General features: G+C 43.4%; 1 protein-coding gene across 1 annotated transcript in view; it reads right to left on the bottom strand.

The window, feature by feature from the left end:
* The window catches only part of LOC134345376 (integral membrane protein 2C-like), a 59,124-nt gene that overhangs the window by 12,972 nt on the left and 20,584 nt on the right, over positions 1-25,568 (bottom strand). The window contains exon 3 of the mRNA XM_063045930.1: positions 14,002-14,139. Within this exon, the coding sequence (XP_062902000.1) occupies positions 14,002-14,139 (138 nt within the window). The remainder of the gene's footprint in view (positions 1-14,001; positions 14,140-25,568) is intronic.

Genomic DNA, 25,568 nt, shown 5'->3' with positions numbered 1-25,568 from the left:
TGAGTGAGTGGGCCAGTGAAGGAGTGGAGCTTTGAGGCTTTGACTCAAGAGGCTTCGACGAGAAGAGGCAGAGGACAAGCTTGCTCACAGTTGGTCTTTACAATGTCTCCTGAGACGGTGATGTGCCTCTCATGTGAGATGTGGCAGTCTTGGGGGAACTCCCCTCTCCCGCAGAGTCACTTCTGCCAGAAGTGCATACGGCTGGGCGATATGGAAGACCGTGTAAGGAATCTGGAGCAGCAGCTGGATGACCTTCGACTCATAAGGGAGAATGAGGCAGTCATAGATGAGAGCTATAGGGAGGTAGTCACACCTAGGCTGTCAGAAGCAGGTCGTTGGGTGACAGTCAGAGGGGGGAAAGCAAAGGTGAGCAGACAGGTAGTGCAGAGCACCCCTGTAGCCATTCCCCTGAATAGTAAGTTTACCGTCCTGGATACTGTTGGCGGGGACGACCGACGAGGTGTGAGCCACGGTGGCAGGGCCTCCGGCACTGAGTCTGACCCGGTGGTGCAGAAGGGTGGGACGGAGAAGAGGAGAGCTGTTGTCATTGGACACTCTATAGTCAGGGGAGCAGACAGGAGATTTTGTGGACATGAGAAGGACACCCGCATGGTTTGTTGCCTCCCGGGTGCCAGGGTCCGGGATGTCTCTGACCGGGTGCACGACATCCTGGTATGAGAGGGAAAGCAACCAGAAGTCGTGATACATGTTGGGACCAACGACATACGCAGGAAGAGGGATGAGGTCCTGAAGTGTGAGCTTCGGGAACTAGGCAGAAGGCTGAAGAACAGGACCTCAAGGGTAGCGTTCTCAGGATTGCTGCCAGTGCTACGTGACAGTGATGGCAAGAATTGGAGGAGATGGCAGTTGAATGCGTGGCTGAGGGGTTGGTGCCAGGAGCAGGGTTTTGGATCATTGGGATCTCTTCCGGGGAAGGTGGGACCTGTACAGATTGGACTGGTTGCACCTGAACTCGAAGGGGAGCAATGTCCTTGCAGGTAGGTTCGCTGGCATGGTTCGAGAGGGTTTAAACTAATTTGCAAGGGGGATGGGACTCGGAGCGATAGAGCAGTGAAAGAAGTGCATGGAGTAAAGGCAGGTCTAACATATAGAGAGGCTTTGAGGAAAGAGAAGCAGAATAAATGGCGTAAAGACAGTAAGGTCGAAGGGCTGAAATGTGTGTATCTCAATGCAAGATGCATCAGGAACAAAGGTGATGAACTGAGAGCTTAGATACATACATGGAATTATGACGTAGTGGCCATTACAGAGACTTGGCTGGCACCAGGACAGGAATGGATTCTCAATATTCCTGGATTTCAGTGCTTTGAAAGGGATAGAGAGGGCAGAAAAGGGGGAGGAGGGGTGGCATTACTGGTCAGGGATACCATTACAGCTACAGAAAGGGTGGGTAATGTAGCAGGATCCTCTTTTGAGTCAGTACGGGTAGAAGTCAGGAACAGGAAGGGAGCAGTTACTCTGATGGGGGTATTCTATAGGCCTCCTGGTAGCAGCAGAGATACAGAGGAGCAGATTGGGAGGCAGATTTTGGAAAGGTGCAAAAATAACAGGGTTGTTATCATGGGTGACATTAACTTCCCTAATATTGATTGGCACCTGATTAGTTCCAAGGGTTTAGATGGGGCAGAGAGTTTGTTAAGTGTGCCCAGAACGGATTCCTGTCACAGTATGTGGACAGGCCGACTAGGGGGAATGCCATACTAGATCTAGTACTAGGTAATGAACCGGGTCAGGTTACAGACCTCTCAGTGGGTGAGCATCTGGGGGACAGTGACCACCGCTCCCTGGCCTTTAGCATTATCATTGAAAAGGATAGAATCAGAGAGGACAGGAAAATTTTTAATTGGGGAAGGGCAAATTATGAGGCTATAAGGCTAGAACATGCGGGTGTGAATTGGGATGATGTTTTTGCAGGGAAATGTACTATGGACATGTGGTCGATGTTTAGAGATCTCTTGCAGGATGTTAGGGATAAATTTGTCCCGATGAGGAAGATAAAGAATGGTAGGGTGAAGGAACCATGGCTGACAAGTGAGGTGGAAAATCTACTCAGGTGGAAGAAGGCAGCATACACGAGGTTTAGGAAGCAGGGATCAGATGGGTCTATTGAGGAATATAGGGAAGCAAGAAAGGAGCTTAAGAAGGGGCTGAGAAGAGGAAGAAGGGGGCATGAGAAGGCCTTGGCGAGTAGGGTAAAGGAAAACCCCAAGGCATTCTTCAATTATGTGAAGAACAAAAGGATGAAGGTAGGACTGATTAGAGATAAAGGTGGGAAGATGTGCCTGGAGGCTGTGGAAGTGAGCGAGGTCCTCAATGAATACTTCTCTTCGGTATTCACCAATGAGAGGGAACTTGATGATGGTGAGGACAATATGAGTGAGGTTGATGTTCTGGAACACGTTGATATTAAGGGGGAAGAGGCGTTGGAGTTGTTAAAATACATTAAGACGGATAAGTCCACGAGGTCTGACGGAATATTCCCCAGGCTGCTCCACAAGGCGAGGGAAGAGATTGCTGAGCCTCTGGCTAGGATCTTTATGTCCTTGTTGTCCACGGGAATGGTACCAGAGGATTGGAGGGAGGCAAATGTTGTCCCCTTTTTCAAAAAAGGTAGTAGGGATAGTCCAGGTAATTATAGACCAGTGAGCCTTATGTCTGTGGTGGGAAGGCTGTTGGAAAAGGTTCTTAGAGATAGGATCTCTGGGCATTTAGTAAATCATGGTCTGATCAGGGACAGTCAGCATGGCTTAGTGAAGGACAGATCGTGTCTAACAAGCCTGATAGAGTTCTTTGAGGAGGTGACCAGGCATATAGGTGAGGGTAGTGCAGTGGATGTGATCTATATGGATTTTAGTAAGGCACTTGACAAGGTTCCACACGGTAGGCTTATTCAGAAAGTCAGAAGGCATGGAATCCAGGGAAGTTTGGCCAGGTGGATTCAGAATTGGCTTGCCTGCAGAAGGCAGAGGGTGGTGGTGGAGGGAGTACATTCAGATTGGAGGACTGTGACTAGTGGTGTCCCACAGGATCTGTTCTGGGACCTCTACTTTTTGTGATTTTTATTAACGACCTGGATGTAGGGGTTGAGGGTGGGTTGGCAAGTTTGCAGATGACACAAAGGTTGGTGGTGTTGTAGATAGTGTAGAGGATTGTCAAAGATTGCAGAGAGATTGAGAGGATGCAGAAGTGGGCTGAGAAGTGGCAGATGGAGTTCAACCCGGAGAAGTGTGAGGTGATACACTTTGGAAGGACAAACTCCAAGGCAGAGTACAAAGTAAATGGCAGGATACAAGAGGACATGGCTTTAAGGTAAGGTGTGGGAAGTTCAAGGGGGATATTAGAGGAAGGTTTTTTACTCAGAGAGTGGTTGGTGCGTGGAATGCACTGCCTGAGTCAGTGGCGGAGGCAGATACACTAGTGAAGTTTAAGAGACTGCTAGACAGGATATGGAGGAATTTAAGGTGGGGGCTTATATGGGAGGCAGGGTTTGAGGGTTGGCACAACATTGTGGGCCGAAGGGCCTGTACTGTGCTGTATTATTCTATGTTCTATGTTCTATGACGCTGCTATATCTAACCAGGAAATGTTGAATTTCAACCAAAGATAGAAATGTGTTTAATTTCTTGATATTATCACTCACAAAATACCGCCTTTCCTCCTTCAGAAATTTTTTCTTTGGTTTCTCCAATTTATGGACCACACAGTGTGAGCAGTGAACACAGTGCACTAAATTGAAAGTACAAGTGATCACTGTTTCATTTGGAAGGGGTAATTGGATCCCTGGAGAGTGGAGTGGCTGTTAGACAAGACTGGAGAGTGAACCAGAGAACAGCAGAGGGAATGGTCGCTACATCAAACTGAACTGCAATGTTGTATCATGTCCAGTGCCAATTTCTACCCTCCACTCTCTTTCACACAGTCCATCTTTGATTCTTCCCTTCACTTTTTCAATTTCTCCAACACCATCAGGAGTTAGGTTGGCAACCAGTATTCATCACAACCCCACAACACTCACGGCTCTCTTCTCATCCTGTTTCCTGAAAGGACTCCGTTCCATTCCCTGTTTCTGTGGCTCCGCCACACCTGTTCCTATGGTGACAACTCTTCCTCTTTCCTTAATTGTGACTGCCTCCTCAATTGTGGTTGACAGCACCCTCAATCTGTTCATTCCCCCACACTTTGGCTCACTCTCTCCCTACCCAGATCATGGACAAAGTTCCCTTTGTTCAGCCTATTGTCTACATTCAACAGCTAATTTTCTGTTATTCTATCAACTTCAACACTGCTGCCACCTGATACATCTCTCTTCCCCGCCCATACATATGGTAACTCTGAGCTAGGCATTCACAGTGTTCTCTTAGATTTCATATTTTCAGCAGCTCAAATCAGAATCAGGCTTATTATCACTGACACATGTCATGAAATGTTGTTTTGTGGCAGCAATACAGTGCAATACATTAAAAATTACTATTAATTACAATTATATATATTTTTTTAAAAAGTGCAATAAACCAGCAAAATTGTGAGGTAGTGTTCATGGACTGTACAGATATCTGATGGCAGAGGCGAAGAAGCTGCTCCTAAAATGAGCGTGCATCTTCAAGCTCCTGTACCTCTTTATTGATGGCAGCAATGAGAAGACATGCCCTAGTTGTCAGGCACTTCATGATGGATGCCATCTTCTTTCAAATCTTTTTATTATTATCCAAAATTAACAAGAGTACATCGAAGTAGGCATCACTTACAATGTCTCAAGAAAAAATTACATTGTTTTAAAGATTGAAAAAATTTTGTGACAAAAAAGAGAGAGATTAAAAAAAACCCTAAGCAAGGAAAAGTGAGGGGAAAAAACCTATTAGGTGTTCAACCCCGGAGTCATGCGTCATATGAAAAGCTTCTAAAGATAAACATCAAACTGTCAGCAAGAAAAAACGTACCAAAAATTTACAATTAGATCGTGGAGGAAATCTATCAATTAACTCAAATGATAGTAACGAGCAAATGAACCCCATCTTTTCTCAAGATCAAACATAGGTTCAAAGGTTCGACTTCTAATTTTCTCCAAACTAAGACATAGCATTACTTGAGAGAACCATTGTGACAAAATGGGAGCCGATGTATCCTGCCACTTCAACAAAATGGCCCTCCTAGCTATCAATGTAACAAATGCAATAACATGTTAGTCAGACAAAGAGATACCACGGATATTTTGAGGAATTATTCCAAAAAGCAGAGTTAATTTGTTAGGTTGTAAATTAATTTTAAGTGCTTTAGAAATTGTAGTAAAAACTGACTTCCAGAACTGTTCCAGAATAGAAAAGGACCAAAACATGTGTGTCAATATAGCTGTCTCAGTTTTACATCTATCACAATAACTATCAACATTAGGAAACATTTCAGACAATCTCTCCTTCGTCAAATAGTAACGATGTACAATTTAAAATTGAATCAGTGAATGACTAGCACAGAACGAAGAAGAGTAAACCAACTTCAGAATCCATGTCCAGTCTTCTGTCGTAAAAGTCAAATTAAGTTCCGTTTCCCAATCTTGTTTAATCTTAAGTAAAGGACACTTATCCCATTGTAATAGTAAATTATAAATTCTTCCAAAAGAACCCTTCATCAAAGGGTTCATACTCAAGATAGTATCTAACAGGTCGGCATCTAATATGTAAGGAAAATTACTGAAATATTTTTGTAATAAATGTCTAACTTGAAGGTATTGCAAAAAGTGTAAGTATGAAAGAGAATATTTATCAACTAATTGTTCAAAAGACATCAGTCTATCTTCTTTAAATAAATGCAAAAAAGAATTAATACCTTTATTTTTCCAAAGTAAAAAAATTGGATCACTCAAGGAAGGCTTAAAAAAGTAATTTTGATGAACTAAACTACAAAGTTTAAATTTTTTAAGATTAAAAAAACTTTTGGAACTGGAGCCAAGTTTGTAAAGAATGCTTAATCACAGGGTATAAATTTAAATTAGCAGCTTTAGCTAATTGTATAGGTAAAGCAGCTCCCAATAACGAGGTTAAATAAAACTGTTTCACAGCTTTCAATTCCAAGTCTACCCAAATTGAGGCTTCACCTTTTGAAGGTGTCCTTGACGATGGGAAGGCTGGTGTCTATGATGAAGCTGTTTGAATTTGCAACCCTCAGCAGCTTTCTCCGATCCTGTGCTTTGGAGTCTCCATACCACGCAATGATGCAACCAGTCAGAATGCTCTCCACGGTACATCTGCGGAAATTTGCTAGACTTTGGTGGCATTCAAAATCTCCTCAAACTTCTAAAGAAATATAATCGTCTGCATGCTTTCTTAATAATTACGTCAATATGTTGGGCCAAGGATATATCCTTTGAGGTGTTGAGACCTAGGAACTTGAAGCTGCTCACCATTTCCACTGTTGACCCCTTGATGAGAACTGCTATGTAATTTTCTGATTTCCCCTTCCTGAAGTCCTTAGTCAGCTCCTTGATCTTACTGACTTTGAGTGCAAGGCTATTCCTGCAACACCACTCAACCAGCCAATCTATTTCACTCCTGTATGTCACCTCACCACCATTTGAGATTCTGCCAACAGTTGTATTGCTAGCAAATTTATGGACATCATTTGAGCTGGGCTTAGCCACATAACCATGAGTGCAGAGAGAGTCGAGCAGTGAGCTAAGCACACATTCTTGAGAGGTGTCTATGTTGATTGTCAGTGAATTTGAAACATAAAAACATAGAAAACATACAGCACAATTCAGGCCCTTCAGCCCACAAAGCTGTGCCGAACACGTCCTTCCACTAAACTGAGTGGAAAAGCAAATTGTACAGAGGATGTCGAGAGTCTGCAGAGGGATATAGATAGGTTAAGTGAGAGGGCCAAGGTCTGGCAGATGGAATACAACGTTCGTAAATGTGAGATCATCCACTTTGGAAGGAATAATAGAAGAGCAAGATTATTATTTAAATAGTGAAAGATTGTAGCATGCTATTGTGCAGAGGGACTTGGGAGTGCTTGTTCATGAATCGCAAAAAGTTGGCTTGCAGGTACAACGGGTTATTAAGAAGGCAAACGGAATGTTGGCCTTCATTGCTAGAGGGACTGAATTCAAGAGCAAGGAGGTGATGCTGCAACTATACAGGGTACCGGTGAGGCTGCACCTGGAGTACTGTGTGCAGTTCTGGTCTCCATACTTAAGGAAGGATATACTGGCTTTGGAGGCAGTGCAGAGGAGGTTCACCCGGTTGATTCCAGGGATGAAGAAGTTAACCTATGAGGAGAGATCGAGTCACCTGGGACTATATTCTCTGTAGTTCAGAAGAATGAAAGGGGATCTTATAGAAACATACAAAATTTTGAATGGGATAGATAAGATAGAAGTAGGAAAGTTGTTTCCATTGGTAGGTGAGACTAGAACTAGGGGACATTGCCTCAAGATTCAGGGGTGAAGATTTAGGACGGAGATGAGGAGAAACTGTTTTTCCCAGAGAGTGGTGAATCTGTGGAATTCTTTGCCCAGAGAAGCAGTTGAAGCTTCCTTACTAGATATAATTAAGATACAGTTAGATAGGTTTTTACATAGTAAGGGAATTAAGGGTTATGGGGAAAAGGCAGGCAGATGGAGCTGAGTTTACGGACAGATCAGCCATGATCTTATTGAATGGCGGGGCAGACTCAATGGGCCGGATGGCCTACTCCTGCTCCTATTTCTTATGTTCTTATGTTCGAACTACTTAGGCTTTACCCATAGCCCTCTATTTTTCTAAGCTCCATGTAGCCATCCAGGAGTCTCATAAAAGACCCTATCATTTCCGCCTCCACCACTGCTGCTGGCAGCCCATTCCACGCACTCATCACTCCCTGCGTAAAAAACTTCCCCCTGACATCTCCTATGTACCTACTTCCAAGTACCTTAAAACTATGCCCTCTTGTGCTAGCCATTTCAGCCCTGGGGAAAAGCCTCTGACAATCCACACGATCAATGCCTCTCATTATCTTGTACACCTCTATCAGGTCACCTCACATCCTTCGTCGCTCCAAGGAGAAAAGGCCGAGTTCACTCAACCTATTCTCATAAGGCATGCTCCCCAATCCAGGCAACATCCTTGTAAATCTCCCGTGCACCCTTCCTATGGTTTCCACATCCTTCCTGTAGTGAGGTGACTAGAACTGAGCACAGTACTCCAAGTGGGGTCTGACCAGGGTCCGAGTTAGATGCAATGTTGCCTCTCAGCTCTTAAACTCAATCCCATGGTTGATGAAGGCCAATGCACCATATGCCTTCTTAACCACTGAGTCAACCTGTACAACTGCTGTGAGTGTCATATGGACTCGGATCCCAAGATCCCTCTGATCCTCTATACTGCCAAGAGTCTTACTGTTAATACTATATTCCGCCATCATATTTGACCTACCAAGATGAACCACCTCACATTTATCTAGGTTAAACTCCATCTGCCACTTCTCAGCCCAATTTTGCATCCTATCTATGTCCTGTTGTAAACTCTGACAACCCTCCACACTATCCACAACACCCCCAACCTTTGTGTCATCAGCAAATTTACTAACCCATCCCTCCACTTCTTCATCCAAGTCATTTATAAAAATCACAAAGAGTAGGGGTCCCAGAACAGATCCCTGAGGCACACCACTGGTCACCGGCCTCCATGCAGAATATGACCCGTCTACAACCACTTATTGCCTTCTGTGGGCAAGCCAGTCCTGGATCCACAAAGCAATGTCCCCTTGGATCCCATGCCTCTTTACCTTCTGACTAAGCCTTGCATGGGTACCTTATCAAATGCCTTGCTAAAATCCATATACACTACATCTACTACTCCACCTTCATCAATGTGTTTTGTCACATCCTCAAAAAATTCAATCAGGCTCATAAGGCACGGCCTGCATTTGACAAAGCCATGCTGACTATTCCTAATCATATTATGCCTCTCCAAATGTTCATAAATCCTGCCTGTCAGGATCTTCTCCATCAACTTACCAACCACTGAACTAAGACTCACTGGCCTATAATTTCTTGGGCTATCCCTACTCCCTTTCTCGAATAATGGAACAACATCCCCGACCCTCCAATCCTCCAGAACCTCTCCCGTCCTCATCGATGATGCAAAGATCATTGCTAGAGGCTCAGCAGTCTCCTCTCTCGCTTCCGACAGTAGACTGGGGTACATCCCATCCGGTCGCAGTGACTGATCCAACTTGATACTTTCCAAAAGCTCCAGCATATCCTCTTTCTTAATATTTACATTCTCAAGCTTTTCAGTCCACTGCAAGTCATCACTACAATTACCAAGATCCTTTTCCGTAGTGAATACTGAAGCAAAGTATTCATTAAGTACTTGATTGGTCCTATTCTCTCATGTCTTATCCTCTTGCTCTTCACATACTTGTAGAATGCCTTGGGGTTTTCCTTAATCCTGTCTGCCAATGCCTTCTCATGGCCCTTTCTGGCTCTCCTAATTTCATTCTTAAGCTCCTTCCTGCTAGCCTTATAATCTTCTAGATTCCTATCATTACCTAGTTTTTTGAAACTCTCTCAAGCTCTTCTTCTCTTTTTTACTAGATTTACAACAGCCTTTGTACACCACGGATCTTGTACCCTACCATCCTTTCCATATCTCATTGGAAAGTACCTACTCAGAACCCCACGCAAATATCCCCTGAACATTTGCCGCATTTCTTCCGTACGTTTCCCTGAGAACATCTGTTTCTAATTTATGCTTCCAAGTTCCTACCTGATAGCCTCATATTTCCCCTTACTCCAATTAAACATTTCCCTAACTTGTCTGTTCCTATCTCTCTCTAGTGCTATGGTAAAGGAGATAGAATTGTGATCCATATCTCCAAGATGCTCTCCCACTGAGAGACCTGACACCTGACCACGTTCATTTCCCAGTACCAGATCAAGAACAGCCTCTCCTCTTGTAGGCTTATCTACATTTGGGATGTTATTTCAAATCCACCCAGACTGTGGTATCCAGAGGAAGTCAAGGATCCAGTTGCAGAAGTGGGTACAGAGGTCCAGGTTTGTAGCTTATTGATTGGTACTGTGTGGACGATGGTGTTGAATGCTGAGCTGTAATCAATAAACAGCAGCCTAACATATAGCTGTCGTCCAGGTGGTCCAAGCCCAGTAAGATTGCATCCACTGTACACCTCTTGTGGTGGTAGGGAAATTGCAGTGATTTGAGGTCCTTGTTCAGGCAGAAGTTAACTCTAACCATGACCAACCTCACAAAGCACTTCATCACATAGATGTGAGTGCTATTGAGTGATCGTCTTTGAGCAACTAACTCTGCTCTTCTTGAGTTATGACTGATACCTTTTTCAAGCAGGTGGGAACCCCTGACTGAGAGACTGAAGATATCCTTGAACATTCCAGCCAGATGGTTGGCACAGGTTTTCAGTGCCATTCCAAGTACACCATCTGGGTCTCGTGCCTTGTGAGGGTTCACCCTCTTGAAAGACACTCTGACATTGGCCTCTGAGACAGATTTTGTTAAATTTCAAAATATACTTTATGCAAAAATAAAATAATATACAATAAACCATCCCATGACTCTCAATCCTCTACATACATTTCCCTTATGGTCTCTACATACCCATACTTTTGGCCACCAACGTGGCACTCCATTGTTTCACCTTACCACACCATTGTTGAGGGGCAGACTCCCCGCCACTCGACCCCTCCCCCTCCCGCGGGAGAAGAACCCTAAACCGTGGTCCTTCCCCACCGGGCCCTTGCGGTGACTGCACCAAGTTTCAGTGCGTCCCTCAGCACGTACTCCTGCAACCGAGAATGTGCCAGTCGGCAGCATTCTCCCACGGACATCTCCACGTGCTGGTAGATCATCAAGTTTCAGGCCGACCAAAGAGCGTCTTTCACCAAGTTGATGATCTGCCAGCAGCACCAGATGTTGGTCTCCATATCGTGGTCAAAGGCGTTCTCGTGGAAGAACTTTTCTATGAAGGACAGTTATGGCGGCAACGACCAGCTGACTGGGGCGTTGCGTGGGAGTGGGGCCAGACCCATCCTTCGTAGCCAGGGTGACAGGTAGAACCTGGGCACATAGTGGTACTTGGTGCCCACATACCTGGGTTCTACACACAACCTGATGCAGCCACACACGAAGCTGGCCATCAGGGTGAGGGCAACATTGGGGACGTTCTTGCCCCCATTGTCCAAGGACTTGTGCATGACGGTCCCTCTGACCCACTCCATCTTAGATCCCCAGATGAATCTGAAGACAGCTTGGGTGATTTCCAAGCTGTAGAAGTGGGGGACAGGCCACACCTGTGCCAAGTACAGCAGCCCTGAGATCACCTCACACCTGATGACCAGGTTCTTGCCTGTTATCGACAGGGAGCGCCCTCCCCACAGTCCCAGTTTCTGTTTCACCTTGGCAGTCCACTCCCGCCAGTTCTTGTTGCACGCCTCAGCCCCTCCGAACCAGAACCCCTACACCTTCACGTGGTCAGACCTGATGGTGAAGGGGACGCTGGATCGGTCGGGCCAGTTGCCGAAGAGCATGGCTTCGCTCTTCGTGCGGTTGACCCTGGCCCCCGACACTAGCTCAAACTGCTCGCAGATGCCAATCAGCCTGCAAACTGACCTCGGATCAGAGCAGAAGATGGTAACATCGTCCATGTACAGAGAGGTTTTCACTTGGGTCCCTCCACTGCCTGGCAGCGTCACCCCTCTTATGCCCTCATCCCTCCTGATGGCTTCTGCAAAGGGTTCAATGCAGCATACAAACAAGACAGGGGAGAGAGGACAGCCCTGCCTGACTCCAGACCTGATGGGGAAGCTGTCTGTTTCCCACCCGTTGACCTGGACTGCACTACGGATGTCTGTGTAGAGCAGTCTGATCCAATTCTGGATTCCCTCCCCAAATCCCATTTTGGACAGCACGTCCGCCATGTATGTGTGCGATATCCTGTCGAAGGCTTTCTCCTGGTCCAAGCTGACCAGGCAGGTGTTCACCCCCCTGTCCTGCACCTAGGCAACGGTGTCCCTCAGCATATCACAGCTGTTATATTCTGTACCACACAGTTTCGACAGTGTTTTATTCGTCTCTCTCCTTGTTACTCCAGGCAGAGCAAGCATTCATCACCTTCTCTCAGACAATGACACTATTTGCATTATTCATCCTCTCTGGGTCCCCAGCATTTTACAGAAATTCCCTTTACTTGTTTTACCCTCCTCCTTTCACTGCAACTTAAAATTTGATTTCTGACTTATGCTTTTGACGAGAAGCTGTTTTGTTTCTTCCTCCACAAATGCTGATGGACCTGCAGAATATTTCCAGTATTTTCAGCATCTGCAATTTTATTTTGCTTTTCTAAACCAATTCACTGCTTTAAATTCATATCCTGACATCACAGTGATTAAAGTGCTGCTTAATAAGGCAAGATGACATTCAAATCCACCTCCTGGGAGTGTGCATGCGCCGGTCGAGCATGCAGCCTGTTACAGCCGTTCTGACTAGTTTTCTTACTTTTTTCTTCTTACGTTATTTGTTGTATTTTTTTCACTGTAACACGTTGAAGCTGCACCCTCTCTAACATGCTGGTAGAGAGAGTTTTATTTGGGCTTTTAGCACTGGAAATAGTTACATTCGGACACGTCTCATTAGCGGGACAGCAGTATGGTCGCATTGTTTATTCCAGGGACCAGCTGATTGCGCTTATGCCGGCTGGTTTAGCGAACAGAGCGGTGGCCACCCCTGCTGAAATCTGGAGGAAAACACACAGAGGATGCAGAGGGGAATCACAAAGGCAAGGAAAGAGGACTGGGTCGAGACAACAGAGACTTTTGGTGAAGAGGAGTTCGGAGGGTAATAAAATGGACGAGTTGACAGCACTAGAGAGGCATCAGAGAACATTTCAGGAGTGCAGTGTTATGTGTTTTACTGGGGCTGCACGAGGACATACCCGATCACAACTTTTCCATGGATGGCTTCCAGACCATTCAGGCTGACCGGAAGTGCACTGAGAGCGATAAGCGTAAAGGAGTTGGGGCTTACTGTTCTGGTTAACAATGGATGGTGCAATCCTGGTCATATTACGATCAAGGAACGTGTTTGTAGACCAGATATTGAACTTGTTGCTGTTGGACTCCGGCCATATTCCACCGAGATACAACACTGGGCGTCATGGGAGGTTGTTCCTGCCTGTGGCCACCGAACTTTACAGCTCCTCCCCTGGAGGGTCAGACACCCTGAGCCAATAGGCTGGTCCTGGACTTATTTCCATCTGGCATAGTTTGCATATTGTCATTTGATTGTTTGTGGTTTTTGTATTGCTATATTTATGCTCTATTCTTGGTTGGTGCGGCTGTAACAAAACCCAATTTCCCTTGGGATCAATGAAGTATATCTATCTATCTATAAAAGTCTAATGATATATAAACACAACATAATCTGCAGGTGCTGTGGTCAAAGCAACACTCAGAACACGCTGGAGGAACTCAGCAGGTCGGGCAGCATCCATGGAAAAGATCAGTCAACGTTTCGGGCTGGAACCCTTCAGCAGATGGTCTGACGTTGGTTCCGGCCCGAAACGTCGACTGATCTTTTCCATGGATGCTGCCCGACCTGCTGAGTTCCTCCAGCGTGTTGTGAGTGTTTCTAATGATATATGTTCCTTCTGTCACTGAGGTACAACGTCGAAGAAAAATTAATTTTTCTGTTATTTTACTTAAACATACAGAGATCTGGGGTCAAGTTTATATAAGTGTGCTTGTTTAAACAATCTTGTTTTAATTTAGAATAGAATAATATTGCAACATGAGGAAAATTACTTTAAAAAGTGATGCTCTAAATTTTAAGCACAAACATGTTGAATGGGAGATGAAATTTGCCCTTCACTAATCAATGTCAGTCACATGTTGAACCCTTGTTAAATGTTTGAACAATATGTTTACAAACTTGAGGAAATATTAAATTTTAGCCAATAAAATGTATATCATACCTGAGTAAGATGGTAATACCTGAAGGTGCATATTATCCCCAAGACCACAGTCGAAAGCAGAATAATCAGGACGACTGAAACACACAAAATGCGACTCAGTGTAGGCTTCTGAGCTGTTGCAGGGAGAGTCTGCACATCCTGAAAAAGGGAAAAAGGAAAAGAAATTTTGAAAGGGTCTGGACTTTACGATCCTCTTAAGGTGACACAGGTAGCACAGTTGTCTATACAACTGTTCATATTTCAGATTAGTAACAGAAGCAGGCATTTGCATAAACACAGCATTTGTCCACAAATGAGGCAATATTGCTCTATTTCTTTTCACATTTTAAGGTTCAAATTTCAACCAGCACAATCTAATGACTGAAAGCAGTGTTCAAAGCTCCAATTTAATGTCAGAGAAATGTATACAATATACATCCCGAAATGCTTTTTCTTCACAAATATTCACGAAAACAGAAGTGCCCCAAAGAATGAACGACAGATAAACGTAAGAACCCCAAAGTCCCCCCAACTCCTCTCCCCCCACCAGCAAAAAAAAGCAATGTGGTAAGATTACTACGATCTTATGACAGAATTCCAGAGGAGGAATTCTGACACCCAAAAGATGATGTTTCAGATACCACCTTAATCCCAGATATACATACAAAAATTTATTTCTCTTTATGTAAAATGTGGTGGCATTCGTTAGTCTCGTGAGACCATGGATCTGCGCCTGGAAAGTCTTGCTTCAGTCTGTGTTAGAGCAGCGTCTGTTGTGGCTGTAGAGGCCCACACGGGAGTGACAGTCTCGGCTGCAGCGACTGCACTTGAAGGCGCTGTCCTCCAGAGTTGTCTTGGTGCTGTTTTTCCAACGAGTGCCCTTTTCTTCAGCAGCAAGCCTCAGCTTCTCTTCTCCTCTTTTTAGACCTCTGCGTAGTTCCAGCCTCTAGTGAGAGTGATCACTTGCGATGCCCTCCCACCTCTCGACGTTCATGTTCAGTGACTTCATGTCTCTCTTGCAAACGTCTTTGAAATGAAGATGGGGCCGCCCTTGTGCTCTCTTGCCGGAGGCCAGTTCCCCGTACAGCAGGTCTTTCAGGATCCTCCCGTCTGACATGCAGCGTACGTGGCCCAGCCAGCGGAGACAACGTTGTTGGAGCAGGGTGAAGAGGCTGGGTATCTGGGTGCGGGCCAGGACCTCATTGTTGGTGACTCGGTAAGTCCACGTGATGTCCAGGATGCATCTCAGGCTGTGAAGTTGGAAGGCGTTGAGACATCACTCTTGTCTGTAGTAGAGGCTCCAGGTCTCGCTGCCGTAAAGCAGTGTGCTGAGGACGCAGGCCCTGTAGACTGCAACTTTGGTGTGCGTCATCAGCTTTCTGTTCTCCCAGACTCTCTGTGTCAGCCTGGCGAATGTTGAGGCTGCTCGTCCGATCCGTCTGTTGATCTTGGTGTCTAGGGAGAGGATGTCCATGATGGTGGAGCCAAGGTATATAAACTCGTGAACTACCTCCAGCTCGTAGTTGTTGATGATAATGGCAGGAGGGTGCTCAATGCCTTGGCCCAAAACGTTGGTCATCTTCAGGCTGATGGTCAAGCTGAAGTCCTGGCAGGCTCTTGAGAAGCTGTCCATGAGGTGTTGCAGTTGCTCTTCAGAGTGTGTTGCCAGTGCCGCATCATCTGCAAACAACATGTCCCTGATGAGCACTTTGCGAACCTTGGTCTTTGCCCTCAGCCGGGACAGATTGAACAGCCTCCCGTCCGATCTGGTGTGGAGGTAGACACCATCAGTAGATGTTCCAAAGGTGTGCTTCAGCATGACTGCGAAGAAGATGCCAAACAGGGTGGGGGTAAATACACAGCCCTGCTTCACACCGCTGCGGATGTTGAAGGCCTCCAAAGAAAAGCCGTTGAACTGAACGACGCCCTTCATGTCTGTGTGGAATGACTGAACTATCCAGAGAAGCCTCGGGGGACAGCCAATCCCGGCGAGGATTTTGAACAGGCCGTCTCTGCTCACAAGTTCGAAGGCCTTCGTAAGGTCAATGAAAGTGATGTAGACTCACTCTTCCTTCAGTTAGTCCTGACGAAGGGTCTTGGCCTGAAACGTCGACTGCACCTCTTCCTACAGATGCTGCTTGGCCTGCTGCATTCACCAGCAACTTTGATGTGTGTTGCTTGAATTTCCAGCATCTGCAGAATTCCTGTTGTTTGTGATGTAGAGTGGTTGCTTTTGCTCTCTGTATTTCTCTTGTAGCTGTCGAAGGGAGAAGATCATGTCGATTGTGGAGCGTTCTGACCTGAAACCGCACCGAGACTCGGGATATACCCTTTCGGCTATTTTCTGCAGTCTGTTCAGGACCACACGGGCGAAGACCTTCCCAACGATGCTCAGCAAGGAGATTCCCCTGTAGTTGTTACAGTTGCTTCTATCCCCTTTGTTCTTATATAGGGTGACAATGTTGCAGTCTCTCATGTCTTGCGGCACTGCTCCCTCTGTCCAGTACTGGACAGATATGTAAGTATGTAAAATATTTAAAACATTATTAAAAACCATTATGATTTTTACTTCCTTTGCCACTGGTTGTGTGAAGTATTTTATATTTCTGTTACATCGTAAGACCATAAAACATAGGAGCAGAATTAGTCCATTTGGCCCAAAGAGTCTGCTCCACATTCAGTCATGGCTGATCCTTTTCTTCCCTCCTCAGCCCCACTCCCCGGCCTTCTCTCCAGAACCTTTGATGTCATGTCCAATCAAGAACACATCCAATGACCCGACCTTTACAGCTGCCTGTGGTAATAAATTCCACATTCTGGCTAAAGAAATTTCTCCACATCTGTTTTAAATGATGCCCCTCTATCCTGAGGTTCTGCCCTCTTAATCTAGACTCTCCCACCATGGGAAGCATCCTTTTCACATCTACTCTGTCTAGGCATTCGAAACATTCAAAAGGATTCAAAGAGATCCCACTCATTGTTCTGAATTCCAGCAAGTACAGGCCCAGATCTATCAAGTGTTTGTCATATGATAACCCTTTCATTCCCATAATCATCCTTGTGAACCTCCTCGAAACCCTCTCCAATGCCAGTATATCTTTTCTTAGATAAGGAGACCAAAACTGTTCACAACAGTCAAGGTGAGACCTCAACTTCACATCCACGCTCTTGTATTCAAGACCTCTTGAAATGAATGCTAACATGGCATTTTGCCTTCCTCACCCCCAACTCAACCTGCAAGTTAACTTTTAGGGTGTTCTGCACAAGGACTCCCAAGTCCCTTTGCATCTCAGATTTTTGGATTTTCTCTCCATTTAGAAAATAGACTGCACATCTATTTCTACTACCAAAGTGCATGACCATGCATTTTCCAACATTGTACTGCATTGCCGCTCTCTTGCCTATTCTTCTCATCTATCCAAGTCCTTCTGCAGTCTACCTGTTTCCTCATCACTACCTGCCCCTCCACCAATCTTCATATCATCTGCAAACTTGGCAACAAAGTCATCTATTCCATCATCTAAATCATTGATACGCAGCATAAGAAGTGGTCCCAACACCGACCCCTGTAGAACACCATGAGTCACTGGCAGCCAACCAGAAAAGGATCCTTTTATTCCCACTCCCTGCCTCCTACCAATTAGCCAATGCTCTAAGCATGACAGTAACTTTCCTGTAATACCATGGGCTCTTAACCTGGTAAGCAGCCTCATGTGTGGAACCTTGTCAAAGGCCTTTTGAAAGTCCAAATATACAACATCCTCAACACCCCCCTCATCTATCCTACTTGTAATCTTCTCAAATTTCAACAGGTTCATCAGGCAAGACCCTATTTTGTCCTGTGTCACCAAGTATTCCATGAACTCTTCCTTAATAATTGATTCCAATATCTTCCCAACCACTGAGGTCAGGCTAACTGGTCTACAATTTCCTTTTTGCTGCATTCCTCCTTTCTTAAAGAGAGGAGTGATATTTACAATTTTCCAGTCCTCTGGTATACCATGCCAGAGTCCAATGATTTTTGAAAGATTATTACGAATGCTTCCACATTCTCTACCGCTACTTCTTTCAGAACCCTGGGGTGCAGTTCATCTGGCCAACACGACTTATGTACCTTTAGTCTTTCAGCTTTCTGAACACCTTCTCCCTTGTAATAGTAACTGCACTCACTTCTCTCCCCTCGCACCCTTCAATATCTGATACACTGCTACTGCCTTCCACAGTGAAGGCTGATGCAAAACACTTAGTTCATCTGCCATCTCCTTGTCCCCTATTATTATTTCTCTAGCCTCATTTTCTAGCGGTCCTATATTCAATCTCATCCTTTTTAATTTTTTTTTACATACTTGAAAAAGCTACTATCCACTTGATATTGTTTGCTAGTTTGCTTTCATATTTCATCTTTTCCCTCCTATTGATTCTTTTAGTAGGGTTTTATATGCTTCCCAGTCCTGTCTTCCCACTAAATTTTGCTTCATTGTATACCTCCTCCTTTGCTTTTACATTAGCTTTGACTTCCCTTGTCAGCCACAGTTGTATTATTTTGCCATTTGAGTATCTCTCCATTTTTGGAATACATCTATCCCGCACCTTCCTTATTTTTTTTTAACCAGAAACATACGCTGTTGCTGCTCTGCTGTTGTCCCTGCCAGCATCTCCTTCCAATTTACTGTGGCCAACTCCTTTCACATACCACTGTAATTTCCTTTTCTCCACTAAAATACTGCGACAGCAGACTTTACGTTCCGTCAAATTTCAAGTTAAATTCAATCACATTGTAATCACTATCTCCTAAGGGTTCTTTTACCTTAAGCTCCCTAATCACCTCTGGTTCATTACATAACACCCAACCCTGTATAGCTTATCGCCTATTAGACTCAATGACAAACTGTTCTAAAAATCCAGCTCGTAGGCATTCGACAAACTCACTCTCTTGAGATGTATTTCTAAGCTGATTTTCCCAATCGACCTGCATGTTGAAATCTCCTGTGACCATCATACCATTGCCCTTTTGACACACCTTTTCTATTTCCTGTTGTAATCTGTGGTCCACCTCCCAGCCACTGTTGGGAGGCCTGTACACAACTGCCATCAGGGTCCTTTTATCCTTGCAGATTCTTAACTCAACCCACTAGGATTCACCATCTCCCAACCCTATGTCACAGCTTTCTACTGATTTGACGCCTTTTTTTTTTACCAGCAGAGCCACACCACCCCCTCTGCCTATCTTCCTGCCCCTCCAATATAACATATAACCTTGGTCATTCAGCTCCCAACTACAACCATTCTTCAACCACGATTCAGTGAATGCCACAACATCATACCTGACAATCTGTAAAAGTGCAACAAGATCATCCACCTTGTACTCCATGCATTGAGAAATAACACTGAGTATTGTATTTTGCTACCCTTTTTGATTCTGCATCCCTAATGTACTGATACTCACCTTGCTGGCTGCAATTGCATTCTATCATCTGCTTGCCCTTCCTGATAATCTGACTGTATGCTATCTCTGCTTTTTTACCATCCATCCTATCCTGAGTCCTTCCACTCTGGTTCCCACACTCCTGCCATATTAGTTTAAACCCTCCCCAACAGCTCTAACAAACCTGTCCGCGAGAATACTGGTTCCCCTCAGGTTCAGGTGCAACCCGTTACTTTTGTACAGGTCATACCTCCCCCAATCAATCATCGGATTTGGTTTATGTAAGGAACAGGAAACTTAATGGAAATTTCAGAGTTACATATCTACAAATGCCATTTCCAGAAAAGTTGGGATATTTTCCAAAATGCAATAAAAACAAAAATCTGTGGTATGTTAATTCACGTGAACATTTATTTAACTGACAAAAGTACAAAGAAAAGATTTTCAATAGTTTTACTGACCAACTTAATTGTATTTTGTAAACATACACGAATTTAGAATTTGATGGCTGCAACACACAACAAAAGTTGGGACAGAGACATGTTTACCATTGTGTTACATCACCTTTCCTTTTAATAACACTTTTTAATCGTTTTAGAACTGAGGATACTAATTGTAGTAGATTTGCAATTGGAAATTTTGTCCATTCTTGCTTGATATAAGACTTCAGCTGCTCAACAGTCCGTGGTCGCCGTTGTCTGATTCTCCTCTTCATGATGCGCCATTCATTTTCAGAGTCAATGGTACCTTCAGATACATGCAACTCACCCATGCCGTGGGCACTGATGCACTCCCATACCATCACAGATGCTGGCTTTTGCACCTTTCGCTGATAACAATCTGGATGGTCGTTTTCATCTTTGGCACTGAGAACTCGACGCCCATTTTTTCCGAAAACTAGCTGAAATGTGGACTCATCTGACCACAGCATACGGTTCCACAGTCTTTCGGTCCATCTGAGATGAGCTCGGGCCCAGAGAACTCGCTGGCGTTTCTGCATAGAGTTGATGTATGGCTTCCTCCTTGCGTAATACAGCTTCAAGTTGCATTTCTGGATGTAGTGACAGACTGTGTTGAGTGACAATGGTTTTCCGAAGTACTCCTGAGCCCAGGTGGCTATAATTGTCACAGTAGCATGACAGTTTCTTAGGCAGTGCCGCCTGAGGGCTCGAAGATCACGCGCATTCAACAGTGGTTTCCGACCTTGCCCTTTACGCACTGAGATGTCTCCGAATACTCTGAATCTTTTCACAATATTATGTACTGTAGATGTTGAAAGACCTAAATTCTCTGCAATCTTGCATTGAGAAATGTTCCTTTTGAACTGATAAAATTCTCTCACGAATTTTGGCACAAAGGGGTGAGCCACGACCCATCCTTGCTTGCAAAGATTGAGCCTTTGATAGACGCTACTTTTATACCCAGTCATGATACCTCAACTGCTACCAATTAGCCTGCTTAATGTGGAGTCTTCCAAACCAGTGTTACTTGAATATTCTGTGCACTTTTCAATCTTATTTTAACTCTGTCCTAACTTTTGTTCAATGTGTTGCAGCCATCAAATTCTAAATTTGTGTATATTTACAAAATACAATTAAGTTGGTCAGTAAAACTATTGAAAATCTTTTCTTTGTACTTTTGTCAGTTAAATAAAGGTTCACGTGAATTAACATATCACAGATTTTTTTTATTGCATTTTGGAAAATATCCCAACTTTTCTGGAAATGGGGTTTGTAAATAGATTCAAGTTAGCCGGCATTTAACTACTGTGCTGTTAATTCTTGAATTGGATTCAGGCAAACTAGAGAATATTAGCAGAAGCCTAGTACAATTATTAGATAAAACAACCCTCCCACATACGTACACACTCAGATTGATGGTATGTTGGATAAATGCCTGTTTTTTAAGATTGGTTTAAACTGTTGGGTCTAATAAATCAAAATCAGTTCGTACTAAACATTTTCCAGTGGTTATGCCAATAGATGAGTCACCCATAGAAAGGAACCAGTTGGCATTTTAACATCAACATTTTGACCTGTATTTGAGAGCCCCCTCGGAAAATTAAATTCACACCACTGTGTCAGAGACAGAATCAGGTTTATTATAACTGACATTAGTGGTGAAATTTGTAAAGCTACTACGATGATAGGGCTGGCTGAGTTAACACCCCTTTACAACCCTGTGCAGTGCCCTCCTCCATACCATATGGTGAAGCAATCTGTTTGAATGTTCTCCATCTTTGAATATTCTACATCTGTAGAAATTTGATGGAGTATTTGGAGACATACCAAATCTCCTCAAACTCCTAATGAAAGTTAGCCGCTGCCATTCCTTTTTCATAATTAGCAAGTAGCAACAGCAAAGTAATTCCCATTGCTTCCGTGCTTTACTGAAACTATAACAAAACCCCTCAACAGGGGGTTACACCAGATAATATAATCACTTTCTTAGAAAGTGACAAGTACAAACAAATAAGAAACATTTCCAGTTAATTCTGCTAAAGTATGGTGGAAGTATAAATAAGTTGGTTTAGAATAACTGCACAGGAAAAACTTTTTACTTCTTAGTGCAGCCATTGGTACAGAACTGTAGTTTCAAAGAAATTACATCTACACTCTTAGCCAAAGCCCTGTGAAATCAAAGGCAATTTCCGATTGTAGCATGTGCAGGGCTAAACATCCACAAGCTGTTGTCAGTGACACCTTGCTCCAACCAAAGGGTGTGCAAGTGGTTGCAGATGAAATTGACACAGAATTAGGAAACTGTTAAACAAATTTAAATATTTTCAGCACTATTGCTGCTGAGAATTTCAATCAAGTGTTACGTCTCACCAAAGAATATGATTTTGATGTTGTTTCAGAATCAGGTTTATTATCACCGGCAAGTGTCATGAAATTTGTTAACTTAGCAGTAGCAGTTCAATGCAATACATAATATAGAAGAAAAAAAATAATTAATAAATCAATTACAGTATAGATATATTGAATATATTAAAAGCTGTGCAAAAATCAGAAATAATATATATTAAAAACAAGTGATGTATTGCTCAGGGGTTCAATGTCCATTTAGGAATCAGACAGCAGAGGGGAAGAAGCTGTTCCTGAATCGCTGAGTGTGTGCCTTCAGGCCTCTGGTACCTCCTGTCTGATGGTAACAGTGAGAAAAGGGCATGCCCTGAGTGCTGGAGGTCCTTAATAATGGAAGCTACTTTTCTGAGAAACCATTCCTTGAAGATGTCCTGAGTACTTTGTAGGCTAGTGCACAAGATGGAGCTGACTAGATTTACAACCCTCTGCAGCTTCTTTCGGTCCTGTGCAGTAGCTCCTCCATACCAGACAGTCATGCAGCCTGTCAGAATGCTCTCCATGGTACATCTATAGAAGTTTCTGAAACTATATTTATTCATGAAAAATGATGAACAATATCTGATAAAATGTGTAGTTGGTAAAAATAAACTCCCTATCTCTTACACATATTTAGATTGTGGATAAATGTCTGCTTAAGATTGCTTTTAAAATGATCCAAATATTTATGGAATTCAGAATAATACTGAACATATCAAAATTTAAAAAGCACACAATTTTAAAACGTGTTGATTTAACATTTACATTAATCTCACATCTACAACCCAAACATTTTTTTTAAAACTTTCCTGTCATATTTGAAAGTTATTAAAAATGTCATCAGTTGCTCTTTGCAAATGAATATTGCTCAACAACATGAATAGATCACCAATAGAAAATGCTTGATTACAAGCCATTTGGGACAAAATGATAAGAAAACAAAAGCCTTTGTAGTTATCAGTGAACAGTATTTCTTTACTATTAGCAATTAAATACGCACCTGATCTGATAGTCATGTGGTCATGGAAGCAATGGGAAATGACAGCATGCATGGGGTAAGGCTTTTTAGAAATAATATATTCAGAATTTGTTCCTGGAAAATACGAGCTGATAGAAGACTATAAGACAATAAGATATTGGAGTAGAATTAGGCCATTTGGCTCATCAAGTCTGCTCCACCATTTCATCATAGCTAATCCATTTTCCCTCTCCTGTCTTCTGCCTGTATCTCTTCATGCCCTGGCCAATCAAGAATCTATCAACCATTGCTTTAAATATACCCAGTGACTTGGCCTCCACAGCTGCCTGTGGCAACAAATTCCACAGATTCACCACTCTCTAGTAAAAGGAATTCCTCCTCACCTCCATTCTAAGAGAATACTCTTCTATTCTGAGGCTGTGTCCTCTGTGTCTTAGACTCCCCCACCATAAGAAACATTCTCTCATCCACTCCATCGAGACCTTTCAACATTTGGTAGGTTTCAATGAATTCGCTCATTCTCCCGAATTCCAGTGAATGATTTTCTTTTGATTTAATCCTGATGTAACAGTTTAGTTATTTTTAAATCAAGTGGTAACTGCTAACAGATAGAAAAACATTTTCTGCAGAAGCAGACAGTTCATCAGTCCCAACTTAACCAGAGCGAGGTATTAAGATCGGAAAATAATTCTCACGCAGATTAGAATACATTTAAAGCACACTCTTTTATCAACATTAGCTTGCATTTTTACAGAACATTATTCATACTTGTTCATGCTGTATTGAATATCCTGCAGCAAACTCCTTACTTCTACAGTGAAATTGCTTGTTTCAGAATTTAAATAAAAACACACCTTATTTTGCATTTTGTAAATTCAGAAACATTCTAATTTGGTGTGGAGTTATTTAATACATTTTGCCTTTATAAAAGTCCCTGATGAACCAAAGAATTCTTTCAGCAAATTACCAAAATACTTTTATACAATTACTAATCTGCACTTGGGAGAACATGCACTAGTCTTTATTGAGAGATCAGCGGTAGAAAGAGTAAGCAAATTTAATTTCTTAGGTGTCGAATCTCAGAGGATCTGTCCTGGGCCCAGCACATTAGTGCAATCATAAAGGTGTGCCAGTGGTTCGAATTTGTTGGGAGTTTGAGGAGATTTGATATGTCACTGAAAAATCTTACAAATTTCTGTAGTTGTACAGTGAAGAGCATTTGAACCAGATGCATCATTACCTGGTATGAAGGCGCCAATGCACAAGATCTAAAGACACTGACAAGGATTGTAGGTTAATCCTGCTCCATCATGAATACAACACTCCTCCCATTGAGGCATTGCCTCAAGAAGACGGCATCCATCATTAAGGACCCTCATCATCTGAGACATGTTCTCTTCTTGTTACCACCATCAAGGAGATGGTACAGGAACCTGAAGACTTACATTCAATGATTCAGAAGGAGCTTCTTTCTCTCTGCCATCTGATTGGTTCATAAACAATCAACACTATGTCATTATTCCTCTTTTCCTGCACAGTTTATTAATTAATAGTACAGGTTTCCCCCGCCATCCAAAGGTAGGGCGTTCCTATGAAACTGTTCGTAAGCCGAAACGTCGTAAAGCGAAGAAGCAATTACCATTTATTTATATGGGAAAATTCTGTGAGCGTTCACAGACCCAAAAATAACCTACCAAAGCCTGCCAAATAACACATAAAACCTAAAATAACGGTAACATATAGTAAAAGCAGGAATGATATGATAAATACACAGCCTATATAAATCAGAAATACTTTTCCACAATCATTGCCGGCACTGTTCTCAGCAGCGAAAATCTCACGCAAGCACTGTTGGCAAAAACACTCTCTCCAGTAACCTTTAAGCTATGAAGCTGCCAAATCATACCAAATAACACGTAAAAATACACAGCCGATATAAAGTAGAAATACTGTGTGTACAGTGTAGTATCACTTACCGGAATCGGGACAGCGCCGAGCATACTGATGATGGTGTGTTAGGCTGAGTCGTTGCAGGTGGGGTGGTCCAGTGGCTCCCACCCTCCAGGCCACCGACCGATACCGAACCACGAAGCATACAGGGGTGCAGCAGTAGCCAGGAGGCATCCAGCACATCTTTAAGAAAAAAGCCAAAATAAACATACTAATTAATTAGGTGCCGCCCGGCACGTAATTGTCGGGCCAGATCAGTGCCGATTTCCGATTGCATCGCCTCTGATCTGGGCCGACGATTATGTGTCGGGTGGCACCTACTTAATTAGCATGTTTATTTCAGCTTTTTTCTTAAAGATGTGCTGTGTGCCTCGCGGCTACCGCTACATTC

This window comes from Mobula hypostoma, chromosome 4 (genome assembly GCF_963921235.1).
Source record: "Mobula hypostoma chromosome 4, sMobHyp1.1, whole genome shotgun sequence".
Classification (NCBI taxonomy): domain Eukaryota; kingdom Metazoa; phylum Chordata; class Chondrichthyes; order Myliobatiformes; family Myliobatidae; genus Mobula; species Mobula hypostoma.
This window is presented reverse-complemented; position numbering and strand designations above follow the sequence as displayed.